The sequence below is a fragment of the Zootoca vivipara genome, chromosome 7, assembly GCF_963506605.1.
Source record: "Zootoca vivipara chromosome 7, rZooViv1.1, whole genome shotgun sequence".
NCBI classification, from domain to species: domain Eukaryota; kingdom Metazoa; phylum Chordata; class Lepidosauria; order Squamata; family Lacertidae; genus Zootoca; species Zootoca vivipara.
This window is the reverse complement of record NC_083282.1, coordinates 37868850-37890020: the sequence shown is the minus strand read 5'-3', so window position 1 is coordinate 37890020 and position 21171 is coordinate 37868850. Positions and strand designations below refer to the sequence as shown.

General features: G+C 43.6%; 1 protein-coding gene across 1 annotated transcript in view; it reads right to left on the bottom strand.

The window, feature by feature from the left end:
- C8B (complement C8 beta chain) overlaps positions 1–20868 on the bottom strand; it is a 40188-nt gene extending 19320 nt beyond the window's left edge. The window contains exons 1-4 of the mRNA XM_035123144.2: positions 20668–20868; positions 10480–10636; positions 5849–5987; positions 2373–2514 (exon numbers count right to left, since the gene is read on the bottom strand). Coding sequence (XP_034979035.2) covers positions 2373–2514; positions 5849–5987; positions 10480–10636; positions 20668–20759 — 530 coding nt within the window. The 5' untranslated portion in view covers positions 20760–20868. The remainder of the gene's footprint in view (positions 1–2372; positions 2515–5848; positions 5988–10479; positions 10637–20667) is intronic.
- Between the last annotated feature and the right edge of the window lie 303 nt (positions 20869–21171).

The window sequence follows — 21171 nt, the reverse complement described above, 5'->3', positions numbered from 1 at the left end:
CCACTTTGCTTTATTTATTTGATGTGTTTTTGTTACAGCTGTGTTCCTGCCCCCCCCCCGCCCCCAGCAAGTGGAGAGCTGCTCTTGCTAGAGCAAAGCCCTTTCCACTTCAGTTTTTGGAGGGGGAAAGTGCTGGTTATGGTCTGTAAAATACAATAATTTTTTGCTTCTAGGGGGGGGGCAGCTGCCCCCTCCTGCCCCCCCCTGTCTACACCCATGAGTATCTGGCCTGTTTTGGCCTTGGAAAAGCTACACAACTTTTTAAAAAGCAGTAATGCAGCAAATTTGGTGTGTGTGTGTGTGTGTGTCAAAATTGCGTCTGTAATAGCAGCCTATCAAGCATACTGACTTTCCCAGGCAGAGTGAACAAATTATATTCTGTTACCATCCAGGAGAGAGCCTCCAAAGTATTAAGCATTTTCTCATACTTGCACTACTTGTAACCCACTAAGCTGAACAGAACCCAGCAGTCCATAAGAGTTAAAATGGTTAAATCCTGAAACAGTTAAAACCTGTTCCATTGCTTCCTTCCTTCCTTCCTTCCTATGGGTGGGCAGGGGCTTGTGTGTGAGAGGGGCTATATGCAATAGAAACATAGCAAGTTGCCCTATACCGAAGTCAGACCACTGGCTCAGTCAGTTCAATATTATCTATACCAGATTGCAGCTACTGTGCTTTCCAGACGGGGGGGTGATGAGGGGATGAGAGGGGGGTCAGTGCACAGGAAACAGAGCAGCAAGACCCACCACCAGAGCCAGAGGGGGTCCCTGTCTCCACAAACACAGCAGGCTCTGAGTCTCTCTAGGAGGCTGGGGCAGGCAATAACCCACAGCCCAGCTCCCTAGCTGGCCAGGTGGGGCTCGCTATGTGATTCCTCAGCTGGAGTAGGCTCAGAACAGGTGAGGGTCACAAGCCTCATCAAGCCCAGGTGCTGCAATCACTGAGGTGCTGTGTCTGCTCAACTAACTGCCCAAGTTGATGGACTTCAGCTTGGATGCTCCAGGATCTCTGTGGGCGTGTGGACTGACCCTGTCCTGGGAACTTGACATACTGACTTGCCACCAGGTAGGCCAGGGGTTTGGGACACCCAGGGTGTAGAATTTTTTTAAAAAAAAACATTTCAATATTAATTGTATTAGACCTTTGGCTAGAATGTATTAGTCCTGTTTTGGTGTGCCTGCATTTTATGACTTCTGCGATAAACTCCTTTTCTATCTGACTCTGGAAGTGGCACAAATGGTCAGTCAGGATGTTTTGCTACTTCTGCTTTGAGTTAGCACTGGGGTGAAGAAATCTGGCATCTCCTTGAGAGGTTCAGGGGAACAGATAGGGACAGGAATGTCAACAACTGTGTGGAAGGCCTGGTTGCTCAGGAAACTCTGATATAGTAGGACATTTGAGACCCAAATGGCCTGAGCAGTTAGGGGCACCCCAAGGTAATTGCAGGGGCGAAGTATGGAGCCATGTGTGTTTTACTTCTCATGACCTGTAACCTTTCTTGATGTTTGTGGAAGGATGTTTAGGAATGTTTCAATGTTTATAACTCTTTGTGTGTTGTGTTTGAGCTATAAGCTTTGTTCTGTTTTTACTCTGGTCAGACCTTTTTCTGAAGTGGGTGGTTTGGCTAAAACAACCATGTTATGTTGAGCTATTGAAATAGTATCTAAGCTTGCTGTAATTCTTTTGGTTCCATGTTTTATTTAAAAGCTGTCCCCTTGCCTGGGTAATGAACAGGTGGTGGAGAAGTAGATTCTTCCCATGAGCTAATGAAGGTTCAGATGGAGCTAAACTGTATGAAGTTTCTAACACCTGTTGTAAAATTCTGCTGCAACAGGGTAACATGGCTATTTTCTAGGAAGTATGAGAATGTGTATCAAAATCCCCCTTTTCTCTAACCAGTCATGGAATTTATTGTTAGTTCTTATCTTCTAAAGCAGGAGTGTGAAATCTCAGCCAGGCCCTTGAGCCAAATGTGGACTTCTAGGCCTATTTATCTGGCCCTTGAGACTCCACTAAGCCATTTCACCTCACCTCCTCCCAGGCCACAGCCTCACCAGCCTAGTTTCACACCCTTCTTGACTGTTTTTTGAATGTTTCCTTGAAATCTGTTAATCCCTAATGGTGGTCTAAATGTAGGGTAGGGGTGGGTGGGTGCAGAAACTAGCTTGCTGAATAAAGGTAAAATTTACATTTGTTGCTCCGCCTACCTCTGGTCCCACCCACCATTGGCACATCACTCTGGGGAAGATTGCCCAAAAGTGAATGTGACCCTCAAACTGAAAAAAGGTTCCGACCTCAATTCTAAAGGTAGAATTGCAAACTGTTCCATTTGGCATCAGTCCTGTTTCTGGAAATATAATGGATCTGCTTACCCACTTGCTAGCATTTGTATTCCCCAATATTGTTCCATCTCCTGGCTGCATTTTTTATATACTTTCTTACAATTTCTTTCATCTGACTGATCCCCACAGTCATCATCTCCATTGCAAAGCAGCCTCCGATTAATGCATCTCCCTACAACACAGAGTGGGAACACACTAATTAATTGTTAATCTGATATTTCCCTTTAGCTCAATCAGTGCAATGCTTTGCCCCTGACCCCTGAAAATGTGAAGATGCAATTATCAGTTTATTTCAGGGAAAGCGCTTGGCTTATCTGTTCCTTTACAAATTCGGGTTTAATAACCAGGCACATTTAATTGATTAGGATGAGTCTGCATAGTCTTAACATTTCTGTAATATTATTTTGAACTTAAATTAGCGGCAAATTGTATTGCATTTCTTAGGCAAAAAGTCGTCACTAGCAGAAAGAACTTGAGAAATATAGTACAATTGTAATTGCAACATACAGCCAATATATAACCTAGCAATCTGGTTGAAATATAGAATGAACTGAGTACTGAGGATCATTATTTTGAAAAGGCAATGCTTCTGTACTCTAGAATTGTGCTGAAATGCTTGAAAACATGCTCATACTGGCTTTGTTTGGATGTAATAATAAACTATGGTTTACTGTTACATCAATGTTCCTTTGTAAATCTCAGGCTGACACCTTCCCTGTTCTGGTTTGCACTGCCATGAGAAGCACTGCCAGCCTACTGCTAGGCAGAGTAAGGGAATTATCTCAGGTGCAGATGCTAGGGGAGGTAGCAGTGGTCCTTTTCAATTCCTCCTGAGGCCTCTGTTACTCAACAATTCCCCTCCATTGGAGATTAGAAATATGTGTGCAATATGCTTAAAGTAGCCTGCCATACTCAGGTGCACAGAGATATACGTACAGACAGATGCTATCACACTGTATGTGTTATAGCAAGATTTAACTGCTAGTTAGTTTCTGTACATGAAAAGGGGTGTGTGGAGCATGTTGCTATTTGCTTCAGGCAACAAGATGCCTTTGGTCAGTCCTGGTGGAAAATGGGAAGCTTTCACTTCCACTTTTTATTTAATGGCCGATTAGTGTTATGTCATAAGCTGGACAAACCGTAGATAGTTTTAACTATGCTTTGCTGAATGCAAACCTCACTTTATGAAGCTGACTGGTGTCCACACACCTTAGTTCAGATTAGCTAAAGTTTAGGATTCAGATGTAACATTAAACTGTGGTCAGTTGGAGATGGAGGTGAAATCTTCCATTCTCCTCACTGTGCTTATGCAAAAGAAGAGACACGGGAAGGCAGCCACTGAAACCCAAGGCTTGCACTGTCTCATTTATGTTTTGAAAAATAACAGTCCATCATTATATTTGAATGAGGCCCACTGTCTGCAAAAAGTTGAGAAACTGAACAGCCTGCACTCAATGTCATATGCTGAGAAGCAGCACTTTGTGGGCCAAGTTTGAATACTGAACCAGTATCTATGGAAGTGGGTAAATACAGTGACGTGGCTTTAACCTTGGGTTTATGTCCCTGTTCTCTATTCCCCCAAACTACAATAGGACGTTACCTACTAGTGATTTTTTACTGCTGTATTTTAATCTATCGAAAGCTGCCTAGATTGGCTAGGGTAACCCAGTTCGATGGGTGGCATATAAATAAATTATTATTATTATTATTATTATTATTAGCAGTAATATATAAATATGGCCACCACCTAAGGATTCGTCATCCATAAAACTGAATCCCAACAAATTTGTACTGCAAATCCTACTTACGGCACTCTTGAGTCTCTGTTTTCCAAACTTCTTTTCTGCCCTGCCATAACCCTTATTCCTGCTCCAACTTCCTGCCTTTCCCCCCTCTCCTTGACCCCCAAACTGCTTCTGGTTCTGCTTTCACTACTTTCTTGGCTTGAATAAGACCCTGCCCTAAACTTTTTGAAAACTGGGACCACCTGCTTTCTATGAAAGCAGAATCTGCCAAGGTTGCACATAGCCTAATACAAAGTCCCTTTCCCATGGCATCCCATTTGCATTACCAACTTAATGCTTCCTACATCCTTTCATCACTAGCTGCAACCACCAAAGAAAGTACAATTTCTGTAGGAATTCCAAATGTTGCCATTGCATAAAAAACAAGCAAACCGCAACCTGGAGTTTCCTGGCTGCAGAAATCGAGACAGCACTGCTGTGCCTAATAAATCCTATTTTTTTTTGTTTTATAGTGAAGTTTGAGGAGAAAGCTGGTAAGGAGTAATTCTTAATATATTACGAATGTTGATGATTGCTGCTGCAGTATCTTTTTTAAAAAAACCACGACTGCAATATTTTGAAATTCTAGCTGTGTATAATATGAGTCATTAGAAGAGCTTGGGAAGGCAGTTTTCTTATTTTTCCTTGCTGCAGTTTATAACCCAGAACAGATCTGAAATTCTTCGCAGCCTGTCTAAAGCATCTATACCTCCAACACCCTGCCATGTATACTGCTGGAAAATGCACATGCAGGCATTATTATCAAGCAGCCTTGGGCATAATGTAATCCAATAAATTTAAACAGCAGACATGAGAGAAAGCACGTGATCTTCATTTTGATCTGTATGGACCTCTTAAAATGAATCTAGAAAGGGAGCCAGGAACAAATAAATTTTCTTATGATAAAGCTAACAGAGAGCATATCATTTATGATTTCTGAAAGATGACACCACCAGGGGCACACAGCGGGTGGAATTGAACATTGTGCCTTGTGTAGGAACATGGACATTCCGTCTGCACAAGCACTGCACCTCGTGGAATGGAACTGTTGAAACTATGGATTAAATATGAGCATGCAGTATGCTGGTGTACACCGTTGACATTACAGGCACTTCACTCCTTCCCCACTCGTGCTCTATATGTGCTGCCAGGAAACAGTCCATAGTCTGACTTAGTCTGAACTCAGGCTTGTAGTTTGTTTTCTCCCAACAAACCATAATTAGAAAGCCAATAAAAACCCTTTGTTTCAATTCAGGGTTTGTCGGGAAAGCAGCAAATCCAGATTGGGATATAGTGCCGGGCCCAGACTCTGGCCTGATTCCCAGCAGCGCAACAGCAGAAGTTGCTCGAGAGAAGTGAATCGCCCACTGTTTTGCATCATTCACCAGCACACTGTGTGTTCACATATAAACCATAGTTTAGTTTCACTGTGGTTTAAAATGCTGTGCAAACCAGGCCATTGTTTTCCCCTGTTGTTCCATTCTTTTTGCTGGTTTTATAATTATGTCTATTTAATAATGCAAACCATATCAGATTTCAGTTGCGACAAATCAAACAATGTGAACTATTACTCTACAGTTTAAAAGGTTTGCCATGAGTTTGATTTCATTCATTCTATTAAGTTCAAATTTTCATGCACTGTATTAAGTTCAAATACAATTCAATACATGGGGGCTTAGCCACTGGCTTCAAATTCAGGAAAGCCACTTCTTATTCACTAACCTGTGGCACACACAAAGCCTTCACATCTAACTGTATTCCTGCAAGGTCTGTTTGTAACGCAGTCTTCAGTTTCTTTGTCAGAGTAATCACACGGGTCACCGCCAAACTGAGAAGGCCGTTCCACATGGACAAATCTGTACTGTAACAGAATAGAGATTATGAATCCCAGGTCTCATAAATTAAAAAAGGCATGTATCCCAGATATCACTAGATCTCTGCTAGTGGCAGCACCAAGCATCAATGGTAAATATCAGAGTTATTCCTATTCCATCTCTGTGGTTAAGAAGAAGGCATCTGATGGCATTATATATATATATATATATATATATATATATATATATATATATATATATATATATAATAAATTTAAAAAATAAATAATAAATTTAAAAATAAATAATAAATTTAATAAATTTATTAAATAAATAAATTAAATTACCAAGCCAGCCTTGATCAAATGATCTCAGGATCAAAGCAGAGCCCAGTTCCCGATATATACCAACTACCAAAACAATCAATCCACAAATCAATTTACAAAAGAGAAGGTAAAAGTAAAGTACTAGTGTTAAAATTTATATCACAACATAGTGCAAGCGGTTTAACACTGGTTGGCCACTGTGGGAATAGGATGCTGGGCCTGATCCAGTCGGGTCATCTTATGTTCATATATACACATTAATATCCTGTTAATGCCCAAGCAAATGTATAGAACATATGTTTCCAAGTTGCTTTCAGAATGACAGTCATATTCTTAACAGCATTGATTCTGAGAGGTCTAATTCTGATTAAAGCCAAATTTTCTCCCCACTAACAGAATAGTGGCCTGCCCAGGGCCATCTCTAGGCCTGGGCTGGGTGGTGCAATGCGCCAGGGCGCCTGGCCACCAGGGGCGCTGCTGCGCCCGCCAGGCAGCTGGTGTCTGTCCAGAGGCATACGGGCTAGTGGCTCGTTGCGTGAGGGCGCCGGCCTCTCAGGGTCGCCTCAGCATTCGCGGGTCGCAACGAGGCACTAAGCCCTGCTGCCCGCTTGGTCAGTCCCCGAGCTAAATAGGTGCAGCGCGGAGGCTGACTTCTGCAATGCAGCACAGCTTCTGATTGACTGCAGGAAGCTCCTGCAGCCAACCAAAAACCGTGGGTGCCTCTGGGTGATGCTGGCATGGCTTCTGAATCAGAAGCCGCAGACGCCACTAAGCACCGTCCCTTCCTTCCCTCTGAGGTGGCCGAGCGGGAGGAAGCGGCCAAGAGCAGGAAGGAAGCGGCAGCGGCACGGAGACTGCCTCTGTCACCCAGGCCAGCAGCATGGGCTCTGCGCCCCGCTGAGACAGAGAATCCCCTGCCCGCCAAGCCGCTGTCACCTGATGAAGCGGCGGGAGTGGCTCCCAAAGGGCCTCCTCCAGGTCACCAGTGCCCGCTGCCCCACCACCACCACTCCCGGGGCACAGGCGGTGGCATGGCAACCGCCTCCTGCTCCTTGGGCTGCTGGGTAGCAGCGAGAGCGCCGGCAGCGGGTTGTAGTCAGGGAGCCCCAATGGCACCCTCCGCCCCAGGCTAAATTTTGGGAAAGGGAGGGGGCACCAGAGGGACCTTTGCACCATGGCGCTGGATGTGCTTAAGACAGCCCTGGGCCTGCCTACATGTTCCTTCTTGTATCAGACAAAACCATGCAGGCTGTAGGCCACTTAAGCTCTTAGCCCATAAGTAAAGCTGGCCAGGGATAAGATGGGGGCAAGTAGATCATCAATGTTGATAGGATTCGCACAGAATTCATGTTCCCTGCAGCTTGGAGCAATTGCTTTGATGAGAGGATCGGGGTGGAAAGTCAAGGCTCTAATTTAATGCTCTGAAGTAGCATGCTGGCAAGTTCTGTCACCACAGACATCACTCCATTGCCTTCACATCCCCCTTTGCCCCTGGATTGGCAATTGGGGAATTAGGAGAAAGTACCCCTGAAGAAGCCAGATCTGGCTAAGAGACTTCTAGGTACTGAAATCTCCTCTAGGAACTGCAGCAGTTTTTGGATCAGCTGATGTCGCTGAATTGGTCCTCTGCTTTTGGTGGATGACTCCTGCCTTTCTGCGTATCTGCCTGCTCTTCTGCCAACCATGAACTCACCTCCCATGCTCCACAACAGGTGGTTTCCTTTCCTTGGGACCACACTACTTTTTTAAAAATGTTCCCTGCATCCTCACCTTCTGCCATGGTCTCCAGAAGCACTTCTTGCTAGCAAAGGTTCAGTCCTGCCCAAAACTAGATACTAAGTGCCTGACAGGGTCCCAATTTTCATTACCTCTGACACCCTCCAAAATCCTCCATCCTGAAACACTAAGTGAGCAGGCCTGTGGAAATCTCTGGGGTTTGCTTAGTACCAGATACACGTACCTTCCATCCTGCCTTGTCATACCATTAGGGCATATTTCAGAGATCAGATGTGCTCATGCAACTCTTTTCTATGATTTCATATTTGCTGTGGGCTTTGACCTACGCTGCCCCTGTTAATTGTTGACAGGGTGACTAGGAGGCCCATATGCAATGTATCACCAGTGCTGTCAGTTCCATTGTGATGCTGTGAAAGATGCCATGGGAGAAAGGTCTCAAACTTTCACTGGCTTTTGTGTACTTTCAGTCATATGCTAGAATGCCGATAAGCTCTCTACCTCTAGATGCAACAGCTAGCATGCAATAAAACCTTCTCAGTTACAAGTTCAATATTGTCTGTGCTCTCCTTGGTTTGCTATATCCACTTTTCTTAGCATCTAATACAATGGGGCTTTCAGCTGCTATTCCAAATACAAAAGTAATGATGATAAATAATCATATGTAAGCTGTGGCTCTGAGCAAGGCCAAAGAATCACTACTCAAAAAATGAGTAGCCTTAGCATGGTGACAAGATGATATTATACGGCACTTTTGAAGATAATGGGAATCTTACCACTAATGTCTGTAACAATGAAAGCCTTAGTCTGAGGACACTTTGTAGGTGCAAAATGCTCAAGGATGAAAAATGAGCGGCTGTGGGCCATAATCTCCCAGCCAAAAGCAAGGATATTGAGGGCGCTCCACACAAATGGGCTCTATATCAGGAGTGCTCTAGCATAGCCAGTAAAGTGTGGCAACTCCCCAGTCGCTTTCTGTACAAGAAAGACAATAAAAGGCTTGCTCCCCCACTGCTGTGCAAAGTGCTTTGCTGACCCTATGCTCCATGCCAGGCATCCCCAAACTTCGGCCCTCCAGATGTTTTGGACTACAATTCCCATCATCCCTGACTGCTGGTTCTGTTAGCTAGGGATCATGGGAGTTGTAGGCCAAAACATCTGGAGGGCCACAGTTTGAGGATGCCTGCTCTATGCTTAGCTCTAAGGGCTTGCAGAGCACTTTGCGCTGCCCTCCCAAATGCCACACAGCCAGCTGGTTGCTTGGGCATTTTTGTGAAATGCTGCACAAGGCACTGACAGGTGTCATTGACCTGACATCAGATAATGTGAAAGGTGGGTTGTCTTGCCAACCTGTCAAAGATAGCCTGTGGGGGTGGGGAAGAATAGGAAACTGACCCACTGGAGCAACATAAAACCTATCTGCTCCATCTTTGCATGCTCAAGCAGTGGGACTGCAAGCAGGCTGTTTAAGTGGATACAAAACTGGATTGCCAATAAATACTGAAGTTGGGATTATGATACCTCTGTTGAAAATAAGTGGAAGTAAGAGAAGACAGTGGGTAGTGAACATGCAGATTTTTAAATCATGACTTTCTCCAGACAGCACAAAAACAAACAGGTTGTTTTTTTTTTAAAAAAATTACCATTTAATTTACAATTATGGAATGTGGACAACCAAATGGGTATGTGCAGGTGAACAGGTACAATGAGGTCTTAAATTCAGACCAGGTATTTGGGCCCCATAAATTGAACTGAACTGATTAATCTGCAGATTTACACCACCTGGGAATATTGGAAGAGGAGGCAGTGTCTATGTTGTGCTTGTGTAAGTGCAGCCTCTGGTACCTGTTGGCTGAGCTGGTGTGATGGCATTGGATGCTCATGAAGTTTCCTACTGTTTAGGGAATAGAGCTTGTCAAAATGATTGTAATCCAACTTCTGAAGGAAGGAAAAGTTGCTGGTTTGACAAGGATTGCGGCACAGTCCCTTGGGATGAGAGTATGCTTGAGGGACAGGCTGGAGACTAGAAGTGCATGGAAGCTAAAGGTCCCAAAGGCAATGGGGGTGAATGAAGGAAAAAGAAATTTGGGGCAAGATAAATAATGACTTGAAGAAAGGGAGCAAAGGAAATGAGGACAAACTAAGTTTCTTTTCTCATCCGCATTTTTAAAAAAACTTTATTTCAAAACAAAATTTCACGTTGTTGCTTTTAAGGAAGGGACTCTCTTTAAAAACCACATAGATCAGTATGGCTCTGTATTGTATGCTCTGTGGAATGTCTATGTATAGATATGAGAACACAGAAGGCCACCCACAAGACAAAAGTGGGCATTTTTAAGTGCTCTGAAAAATGAAGACCCAAGGAAACAATGTGAAAGAGAGACATGGAGTTGAAAGGGAGCCATTTAACCAGCCGATTTGCAAGCTTCTCATTGCAATACATTGAAATACCACACAAGCAGATCACAAAGACACTCACCCTTTTCCTCTGGCAAGGATCGCAAGTGCTCCATGATGACCAGCTGGAAAGCGTACAATCGATGGGCTGTGGTGGGTTGCTGGGAGACCGGCGCCATCTGCCTTTGGTCACATTGGTATCGGCTCCATATAGTTGAAGAGAACTGTCTTTTTCTCCACTACATTTTAATAGAGGGAAAGCTATTTTTCCTTTAGGGCGCATGTCAGTCTGTCTCCTGTTTCTGAACGCCAGCACCCACCTGGCCACCAGTTTAGAGCACTTCCCATTCACAGAAAGAGAAATAAGGTGTCCAATTAAAGTACACAACAGTTTTGCCACTCTGCCTTGTGCAAAGTTGAAGTTGCACAACCAACTCAAGTATTGTAATTGCTGCATGAGCAAAATCCCACATACTTGAATTCTTGTGTTGATTACTAAGGATGTGTGATGCAGAACTCTGCATGGACCACTGCATGCCCATCAGCATACCACAGAGAGGCATTTATTGTTGCAAACAGTCAACATACAACCTCAGTGCCCAGTACTAATGGGTGTGTAGATAGTATCCAGAGTATCCAGAGTTGGAGTTGCATCTTAGCTGAGGTGATCTCAGGGCTGGATTTAGGTTTGATGAGGCCTTAAACCAGGCATCCCCAAACTTCGGCCCTCCAGGTGTTTTGGACTACAATTCCAATCATCCCTGACCACTGGTCCTCTTAGCTAGGGATCATGGGAGTTGTAGGCCAAAACATCTGGAGGGCCGCAGTTTGGGGATGCCTGGTCTAAGCTAATTGGGCCCTTTATATACCAGGCGGGGCCCATTACTTGCATCCTAGGAGCCTATACAACACAAAACACTGTTGCTGTATGTAGGTTTTATTTTATTTGTTTTTTATCTTATATTTTGGAAATGTACATCCAGGTTTTTCCCCCCTTTAAATTCTTTGGGGGGCCCCAAGAGAGTGGGGCCCTAAACTATAGCTTGTTTAGCTTATATGTAAATCCAGCACTGGGTGATGCCAATTGACCAAAATTCACTGAAACTCAGTACATGGTGAGACAAAATCTAATAAGCCCTGGCTGAATTTAACCAGCCACTTTGAAGTCCCTTCCTAGTTATTGGGTGAATTGCTATGATGTCACAGAAGCTTGATATTCGGAGCTTATTCACTGTATTGAATTAGTGGCCCTTCCTCCACCCTTCCTGCTCCATCCACAAGTATATGGTGGTATATGTGCTGTCACTGGATTAGGTAACTGATAGACGGATTTGTAGCTGGTTGACCGACCGAACCCAAAGAGTGCTCATTAATGGTTCCTCGTCATTCTGGAAAAAAGTGATGAAAAGTAGGGTGCTACAGGGTTCTATCCTGGGCAGGGGTGCTGGCTTGGGACCCAGGTTATGGGTACCCAATGGAGCCCATGACATGTGCCGTCATGGTGTCGTAACATCATGACGCCACATTGTGGCAGTGGCTCAGCGGCACTTCTGAGGCCTCGGGGGGTCTCGAAGGTTACATCCAAGGCCTTGCCAAGAAGTTGCATTCGGAGGCTCATTAAATCTGCAGGTGACATCAAACTGGTATTCAGAAGCATTAATTCTTGAGACTGTGGAAATCGGTAGGGAGCAGTGGCTAGCCTGTGCCCTTCAAATGCTGCTGGACTACAACTCCCGTCACCCTCAGCCAGGATGGCCAGTGATCAGGGATGATGAGTATTGTAGTTTGGCAACATCAGGAGGGCAACAGCTCAACCATGCCTGCCTTGTAGCCTGGTTGCAGCTTGCACATGGACAATTTGTGGGAATCTTTCCTGACGTCACTCTGACATGCATATGAGACAGAGATGGAACACAGAGTAGTCGTAAATGGCTGGGTTTCCATTTTGCCTCGTTAACATATGAAGGAATTTTATAGGTTTTAATCTATATGTATTAGTACAAATGGAGGAAGGTAAAACAAATATATACACACAACCTATTCACTTTCTGTAACTAATACAACACCTGATAGGAATCTATTCTTTTCCTTGTATATTTTATACAACCCATCAGCGGTTTCCCACGAAACAGAGAGAATACTTCATATTTCAATTTGACACACTGACGATTGCTACCTCCATGTAAAACATTATGAGTTAAATGTTAAGCCCTTTTTTCTCAGACAAGGCTATTAATAAAAACCTGATAAGTCTCTCTGTGTTCATGTGGTGAAGCCTTTGACTGCACAAATGACATGAAATAATACTAGAAAACCTCCTGGTATCACCAGCAAAAAGAAATCTATTTACTGATCATTTTCAGGGTTGAGTATGCCTCTTCAGGTGTTATATATCAGAAACATACGGAAACAAAACATGTAAGAATAATATATAGGAAAGGCAAGAGACAGTAATGATTTGCACACTAGCTGTGCCCCCGCCCCTCAATCATCTTTGATCTTCTGAACCTGGGAGATTCTGCATGAACTCCTAAGTGTCTCCTTATGCATTTTAGAATTGGAGTCCTAAAAGACTGCCCTCCAAGTTATGCTTGCTAGCACACTTATCCCTGCCCTCTTCTTCTTCCTATAACGTATTTTAATGCTAGTTTTTTAAGATGGCGTCGTTAGTGGTAGCACTGTTTTGATCTCTGTGTAAGTAATGCGGTTTTAATCTTTTAAACTAATTCTCGGTAGTTTTACCAGTTTTACCAGTTTCAATGTTTTACAAACCTTTAGTATTTTAATCTAAATGAGTTTTTCGGCAGTCTGCCCAAATTACTATACCCACAAAACTGCTCATTAGCAGAAGCTGCTTATCAGCAGAAGGGGAAAACAACATCACTCCCTTCTGGGAGGACGCCGAGCTCATTGACACAACAGAACTTAGAAGCGGCTAATATCTAAGAAATGTCCAGGAAAAAGAAGCGACCAGCTGCATCTCCACAAACGAGCCCACAGCAAAAATGCAAACAAAGCAAATTGGACGTCTTCATAAGAACACAAGTTCCTGAACCGGCAAAACCTACCTCACCAAATACAGCACCTTCTCAGATAGAAGACCCTTTAATGGGTGAAAATCACCCAAAGGAAAATGTTGACGTGAGCATCCAGGAAATATTCCAGGAAACAATATCCGAGGGGACACCGCCCTTTGTGGAAATACTGGCTGACCACTGCTTGTTGACTGCTAGGACAGTTGAGGAGATTAATACTAAACTAGAAAGGATAACGTCTCTTATGACAGAGTTGGTTCTCCTGGTGGACAGAAACAGAAACAGCCCCCTTAATCCTAAAGAGCCTGACCACAGTGTTGCTCACCCCCAAGAACATTGTGCACAGCGGTGTGACCAACCTGGACTGGATAAGCGAGGAACCACAAGCAATAAAAACAACAAAAGTGATAGTAGGGGTCTGATCCTACAAAATACTCAAGTAGCCCTTGATATTTATCCTTACTACGGCAAACTTCCCTATTGGAAATCAATTGACAGTGTAAAGAGAAACCTTAAATGTCTGCTTAACATCCAATGTGAAAATTTGAATATGATAAATCTGCTCTGTATGGATTCCCAGCATACCAGGATTATGCTGACATTTTCTGATTCAACTACACCTAAAGAGCTCCTGAAATATAGAGCCCATCTGCTGAATTACAATATAGATGTGAGACGTGTTTTTAAAGACACAGAATGTAAACAACTAATGCCAAACCTGTCACGTAGACGAACCGATCCCAAGCAACCAGTGCCCTCCTTGCCGAAGGGCACCCAATACAGCGCAGAGGGTCACTCGGAAAGGTTGCCAAAGATGGATACATGCAGTAACCCCCGCAGCAACACCTCATCTCCATCTCGGATAAAATCCGCCCAGGCAACGCTAAGTGATGCTCCTCACAAGGGAAACGGGACACCTAAAAAACCTGAGTTAGACCTAATTGTCTTCGATGAAGGAAAAGACAAAGCCCCTCCGATGACCGCAGCAACCCAGCTAAAATCACTGTTGATGGTAAATCCAGAAATCACCGAAATTCCGCCCCAAGGAAATCAGCACTCAATATACCCCAAGAATGGCTGTGTTATTACCGAATCAGTGGAAGATCTGATAACAATTTCTCCACCACAATGAAGCCAAGCCATTTATGAATCGAACAGCCTTAAAATTATTTCATGGAACATCGCGGGCTGGACCAATAAATTAGGGGATGAGGCATTTCGTGAATATATAATGCGATACGATATAATTATGCTTCAGGAAACCTGGGTAACTGCCAACATATTTTTGGATGGTTATCAGGCATACGAAATCAAGGCATCCAAACCGCTTGGAAGGGGACGACCAAGCGGGGGCTTAGTAATTCTGGTGGCTACCCATTTGGTTCCACAGGTGTCTGAATTTTTGGTCTACGAGCAACTGGCGCTGGGAATTATATTGAAGCTAAAACCCAAGAGCATCATTTTTGTCTCAGTCTATATGCCACCGCATACAGTGCAAACACAGATTGAGAGCACATGGCGTAAATTACACAGTTTCCTGCATTCCTGCCAAACTAAGTATCCCGGTGCACTATTCTACACAATGGGAGATATGAACGCCAGAATAGGCTCAAACGAGGACGGACTGGAAAGAAAATTCCCAATACTAGAAGACCTAAGGGAAAATAGCGCCTTTTCATTAAACCCTCCCCCGGAAAGATTGTCGAAAGACTGTCAAATCAATTTTGCAGGCTTCTGTATGGCTCTGCTACTCATAAGTCTAGATTTTATCATTGTAAACGGAACGCATTCCGGGGATAGAGAAGGAGAGTACACATTTTTAAATTCAAATGGAGCCAGCACAGTTGATTACTGTCTCACAACGAGGGAGGCTTTTGAATTAATTACACAATTCTATATAGATAATAGGACTGAAAGCGATCACCTACCTCTAATCATGTCCATAATTGGTAAAAACTCAAACCCACGTTCTGGCACAGAATACATAGAATCAGATAAAGCAAATGAATCTGAATTGCGCAGGAAAAAATGGACACCAGAGACAGCAACTGCAGCTGAGAATAGACTGAACTCACAAACTGCAATTAGATTAAGAACAACTATAATAAACAACTCTTCCATAGATTCCTCCCTGACTGCCTATGAAAATCTCATTGAGTCATTGCAGGATGTGGTCACTGTAAATACAAACTCAGACCGCAAGTCCCATACTAACAAAGGGTGCCATTGGTTTGACAAAGAGTGCCGTATGAAGAAGGAAGCTTTAAGGAATGTGTACATGGACTATAGAAATGCTGGACAAAATCTCTTACCTCCATCCTACTTTAAATTGAAAAAGAGTATAAAGCCCTCTTGGTCTCAAAGAAAAGGCAAGCTGAGCGAAACTCCTGGTCCTTGTTATTGAACGCTTCACTAAATAATGAAACTAAATTTTTTTGGCAACTGGTCTCTGACTCAATGAAAACTAGCCTTTCAACTCCCAGCTGCGCCATTCCAGCCCAGGTCTGGGAGAATCACTTCAGAAATATATTTATGGAAAATTCAAACCTTACCATCGGTTCTCAGGAAGCTGACAGTGCAGAACTGGCACTGTTACCTCTTTGGAGACCAGTTACAGTGGAGGAAATTTATACATTAATGGAGAAACTGAAGAATGGCAAGGCCCCGGGAAAAGACTTTATACCAGCGGAACTTATAACATCCAACCAGCTCTGGTGGGCTCCGCTTTTGGCGGCCCTTTTCACAGTGGTAAACAGCTCAGGCAAAGTACCACAAAGCTGGAAGCATGCTATAGTCGTCCCAATATTCAAGAAAGGTGACCCTAAAGAACCCTCAAATTACAGGCCAATTAGCCTGCTATCAGTAATTGGGAAGTTGTATGCCTGCTTCCTAAGTAATAAACTGACAACTTTTCTTAATGAATATAACATCCTATCTGAAGCCCAGGCAGCCTATCGAAAGAATCACTCAACCACAGACCACTGCCTAATGCTGTCTTTCCTAGCCGAAAAATATACCAGGCCGCTTCAGGGCAAGCTCTTTGTGGCATTTATGGATCTGAAGTCAGCATTCGATTCTGTCCCCAGATCCCATTTGTGGACCAAGTTAGATCAGATAATACAGGACAAGCGTCTCCTCTTTCTTATAAAAGCCCTATATAACGGAACCAAACTGCAGGTCCGATGCGGTCAGCAGGGACAGCTATCAAATAATATCGAAATGAGTAGGGGGGTTCGACAGGGTTGTGTCCTGGCCCCAACATTGTTTTGCTTATTCCTAAATGATCTAGAAGAGTGCCTAATGGACGCAGATGGTCACCTTCCAAAAATAGGTATAAGAAGGACCCCCTTGCTGCTTTATGCTGATGACGCGGCCATAATTTCACGCACCAGACCGGGTTTGAAACACCTGTTGATGAAATTTTCTGAATATTGTCTTGGAAATGGCTTAACAATAAATTATGAAAAATCAAAAATCTTAGTATTTGAAAGAAGCTTTTCCCGGTTAAACTGGTCGCTGGATGGCCATGAACTTGAACAGATTAAACATTTCAGCTATTTAGGACTAACATTCCACCATACAAGATCATGGAAGTACCACTGGCAAACCTCCCTTCAAAAGGCGGAGATTACAAAACTAGCCATACTCCGATTCTTCCATACAAAGGGCGGCAAGTATGTACCGGCAGCTCTAAAAGTATTCAATGCAAAAACTGTCCCCCAAATCCTGTACGCAGCAAATGTCTGGCAGAATGGGGACCTGCCTAAGCTAGATGGCTTCCAAGCACAATTTATTCGATCCTTGCTTCAGGTGCCCAATTGTGTGCGAAATTCCATACTCCTGCTAGAAACGGGTGAATGCCCAATTTCAACAAAGGCATGGTGGGCTGCACTAAAACATTGGCTCAAGATTGTAGTATTTGAACTTGGGGAGGGACTGTATAAATACCTGAACAATGAGGAATACATCAGCCAATGGCAGAAAACCATGGCGAGAAAAGCCACTGCTTTAGGTCTGTCACCCACCCAACTCTATTGCCTGGGATATGAAGGTGCCCTAAAGACCTTAAAGCAAAGACTTTGGGATAATTCACACAGTGATCTACGACATCAATCACTTGCGATCTGCAGTCCATTGGCAGTAGGAGTACAATATGGGCATGTCTTTAAGCCAGCAGCCTATATTCAAAACTTGACAGTGCCAAACTACCGAAGGCTGTTCACAAAAGCAAGACTGAATGTTTTCCCCTCTGCAGTGCTGGAGGGCAGGATGAGAGGAGTACCCTACCAGGAGAGACTGTGCTCGTGCACCCATGATGTAGATTCTATAAAACACATTGTGCTGCACTGTGGGAAGTTTGAGCAAGCTAGGGCTGAAGTGATTTCACCCCTGCTAGCCTTGCTCCCAGGAAAATCAGAGGATTTCTATATCAGGTTCCTATTGGAAGACCGGTCAAATGCCAGAACACTAGCAGTGGCAAAGTTTTTATCGGTGGTCACAAGAACTAATGTTTCCTATTCCGAATTTGAGTAAGATGTCTGAGTGGTTTGAGGGCGGGGTGTCCCAGCTGTGTATCGCTTGGTAACGAATTGATGGGTCTATGGACCGTAATAAAGATTGTTGTTGTTGTTGTTAATGCTAGTCTGAAAACTATGTGGTCCACCAAGCCATATTCAGTCCCAAGGATTGTTAAGCCTGTTCTACTGCTGCCTTCTAGGGTTGGAAAAATGTTAGGGGGAGTGTCAACTGCTTGGCAGAAGGATGCAGCATTTGGCTTGGGGGGCCTGCAAATTGTGCAGTCCTGTTTTAATGAGCTCCCATAGGACTAGGGAGGCAAGATGCGCTTGTTTCAAAGACACCTTCAAATAGGTCTCATTGTATTTTCCAAGGAATGGTGGGGAGCGGCAGTGTTTTGCCATCCTTAATACACAGATCCATGAGCCTTATTTACATTATTTTTTTTTGGAGCAGTAAGCATGCCTGTTGTCGCAACTATTACTTCCTACAATCAATTTTCTGAAAGTCTTTGGGAATGTAATCAAACTTTAATTACAAAAGAAATTAAAATGATAATTAATTTTTCACTGGCAGTTAATAAAAGCTTCTATCCACCTTGATTATGGTGGGTTAAACACCCAGAGCAGGGTGTAAATTCTGCTTCGAGAAGTAATTTGAAAAACAACAACAGCAAACCAGAAGTAGAGAACAAAGACAAATGCTATTTTCTAGAAAGATGGAGAGAAATAAACAATGCAGAAATAATTAAGATGGGAATGCCACTTGCTTCAGCAATTTCTTATAGCAGCAGCAGGTTTACAACAAGTAGATTTACATGACATAAGTATACATTTTACACCGCCATGATATATTCCAATTGCTTGCCCAGTTAAGAAAACAATTGATATTTCTCTTAACTGTACTGCTTACAACTTAATCAGGCATTGAAGGGTCTGATCAAAAATGAAACACAATATCAGAAACACCTGACATCTGCTTAACACTTTTGTCATATTAAAATAAATGAGTGCTATTATTAGGAACAAAAAGCAGCTAAGTAGCGAGGGGTGGCTGTTCCTGGCATAGAGTGCAATTCTGCAGAATAAGATGACAAAAGGGGTTGATGGGAGAAGAGATTATACATAATGAAGGTCTGAGGAAGTTACAACGGGGCAGCAGTGTAGGAGAGGTTAAAAATAAGGATGAAGTGCCTGAGGTTAACATGTAGGGAAACAGAATTACATGATCAAACAATAGGTGAAAAATGTGAATTTAGTGTGGTTTTTTCTTTAAAAAAAAAAAGAGTAGGAAAGAAGTTATAGTCATCTTTCAGATGACTTCCTGATAGAAGTAGATATACAGAAAAAGGCAACTCTGGGTGATGTAATAAAGGATCCAGAGTTTCCATGGCTGCCAGAGGAGGAGGACAGGAAGCAGTTAAAGGTGGCCCTTTAGTGGCACGCCTTTGAGATGGGCAGGCGACAATAACTTAGACAATATCTAAGAAACCCAGAGTGAAGATTCTTTAAGCATTCATTAGCATTGTGGAAGAATCATGTCCATGTGTTTATCCTATGGGCATCAGTGTGATATTTAAAGGCCTACAGCCACGTGGACCTTTCCCATAGAATCAGCTCTAGTGTTGCAGGCCTTTAAATGTTATATAAGAGCAGGGGGATAAACTTATAAACAGCAGCACATCTCCTGTAATGGAAGGTGAAGGATTAATGGTTGCAGACTGTCAGCGGATTGTTGTGGCTACTCCCGAGTAAAGACGCTCCAGTCCGCTCTGTCTTTAAGGGTTTTATTGTGCATACTATTTACAGTGCAGAGATAACAGAAAACATGACCTCCTAGTCACTCGCAGAATCCAGCAATGGTGCCCTTCTGCTTTGGGGCAAGCATAATAGCTTGGGGACCCCAAAACGCCGCCCCCTAAACCTGTGTTTGGGCGCGCGCCTCAATTCGGGTGCTGGAAACGGCTGTGCTATCTCTTCCCCTTGTTGGCTAGGGCAGTGCAAGGGCTCTGACACCTCGCTGAGCCTTCCCTCCTCCAAACAGCTCCACTCCTCATTCCCCCCGCCTGATCCGCTGCTCCCGCTCTCGCTGGGCGAAGTGCTGGTCAGGATGTCGGGGGGAGGCTCCCTGTAGGGAGTCCCCCTGACACAGACCTTCCAAGTGTCCCTGTTTTCCAGGGGCAGCCCCAGATTTGCAGAAGCTGACCTGGATTCTGATTTGATCCCGGAATGTCCTGGGAGAAATGCTGTAGGGTATGGAATAGGACACCCCTATTTTCATTGGATAAGTGTTGGAAGGTATGTGGTTGACAGCATGGAAACAGAAGGTATCACCCATATGAAGTGGAGTATGTGAAAAAGTGGAAGTGACAAGTTGGCATATTACAATATTCACTCCCCTCCACCCCACCCGCCATATCTTAAATTTTAGACTCGACTAGGCAAGACAGCCACAGGGAGAAAGATGTTACTGAATATCAGAGCACCATTTCACATGCTTTGGAGTCTCCAAGCGATCAGGCTTGTTCAAACGCATGTCACTTTGCAACATGTTCAGTTCAATATGGTCCTCCTTTGGTAAAACTTTGCTACTAATCCAGAAATAGCTCAAGAGGCACTTTCCATGTACCACACAAATATCAAAACAGAAGGTTACCATTAAACGTCACTATCTATCATGTTACCATACTGATATTGGTTTGAAAAACAATATTCACTTACCTGGAGCAATGCAAATTTACAAAGCTTATGCTTGCACAGATCACGAAAACTCTGGCCAGCCACGAACAAAGGAGAATAGATGCTGCACTCATGTTTTAAAGTACTGTGGGAAATCTATAGCAGGTTTCTTTACTAATTCCGTTTGCTACCGTGTTTGAAAACAGTGGGGTGAGCAAGGTGGATTAGTAGCTGTTTCCCAGCAGGCAAACAGAAGATAAGCTACGACAAATGTAACAAAGTTTACTGGTTGGACAGAGCCTTCTACTGGGCCGCTGGAAAACTGTTGGAGAAAGTCGGAGACATGAAGCACAGCTCAGGACCTCTATTTACTGGCCTGTCTAACATAAATCTAAGGCTGCAATCCTATAGCCAGTTATTGAGATTTAAAATTGGAATTCTATGCATAGTAACCTGGGTGTAACATGCCTTATTAGACACACAGTGTGACTTACTACTGAGTAAGGGGAGACAGCAGGGACTGCAACCTCTCTTAACTTCTACCTA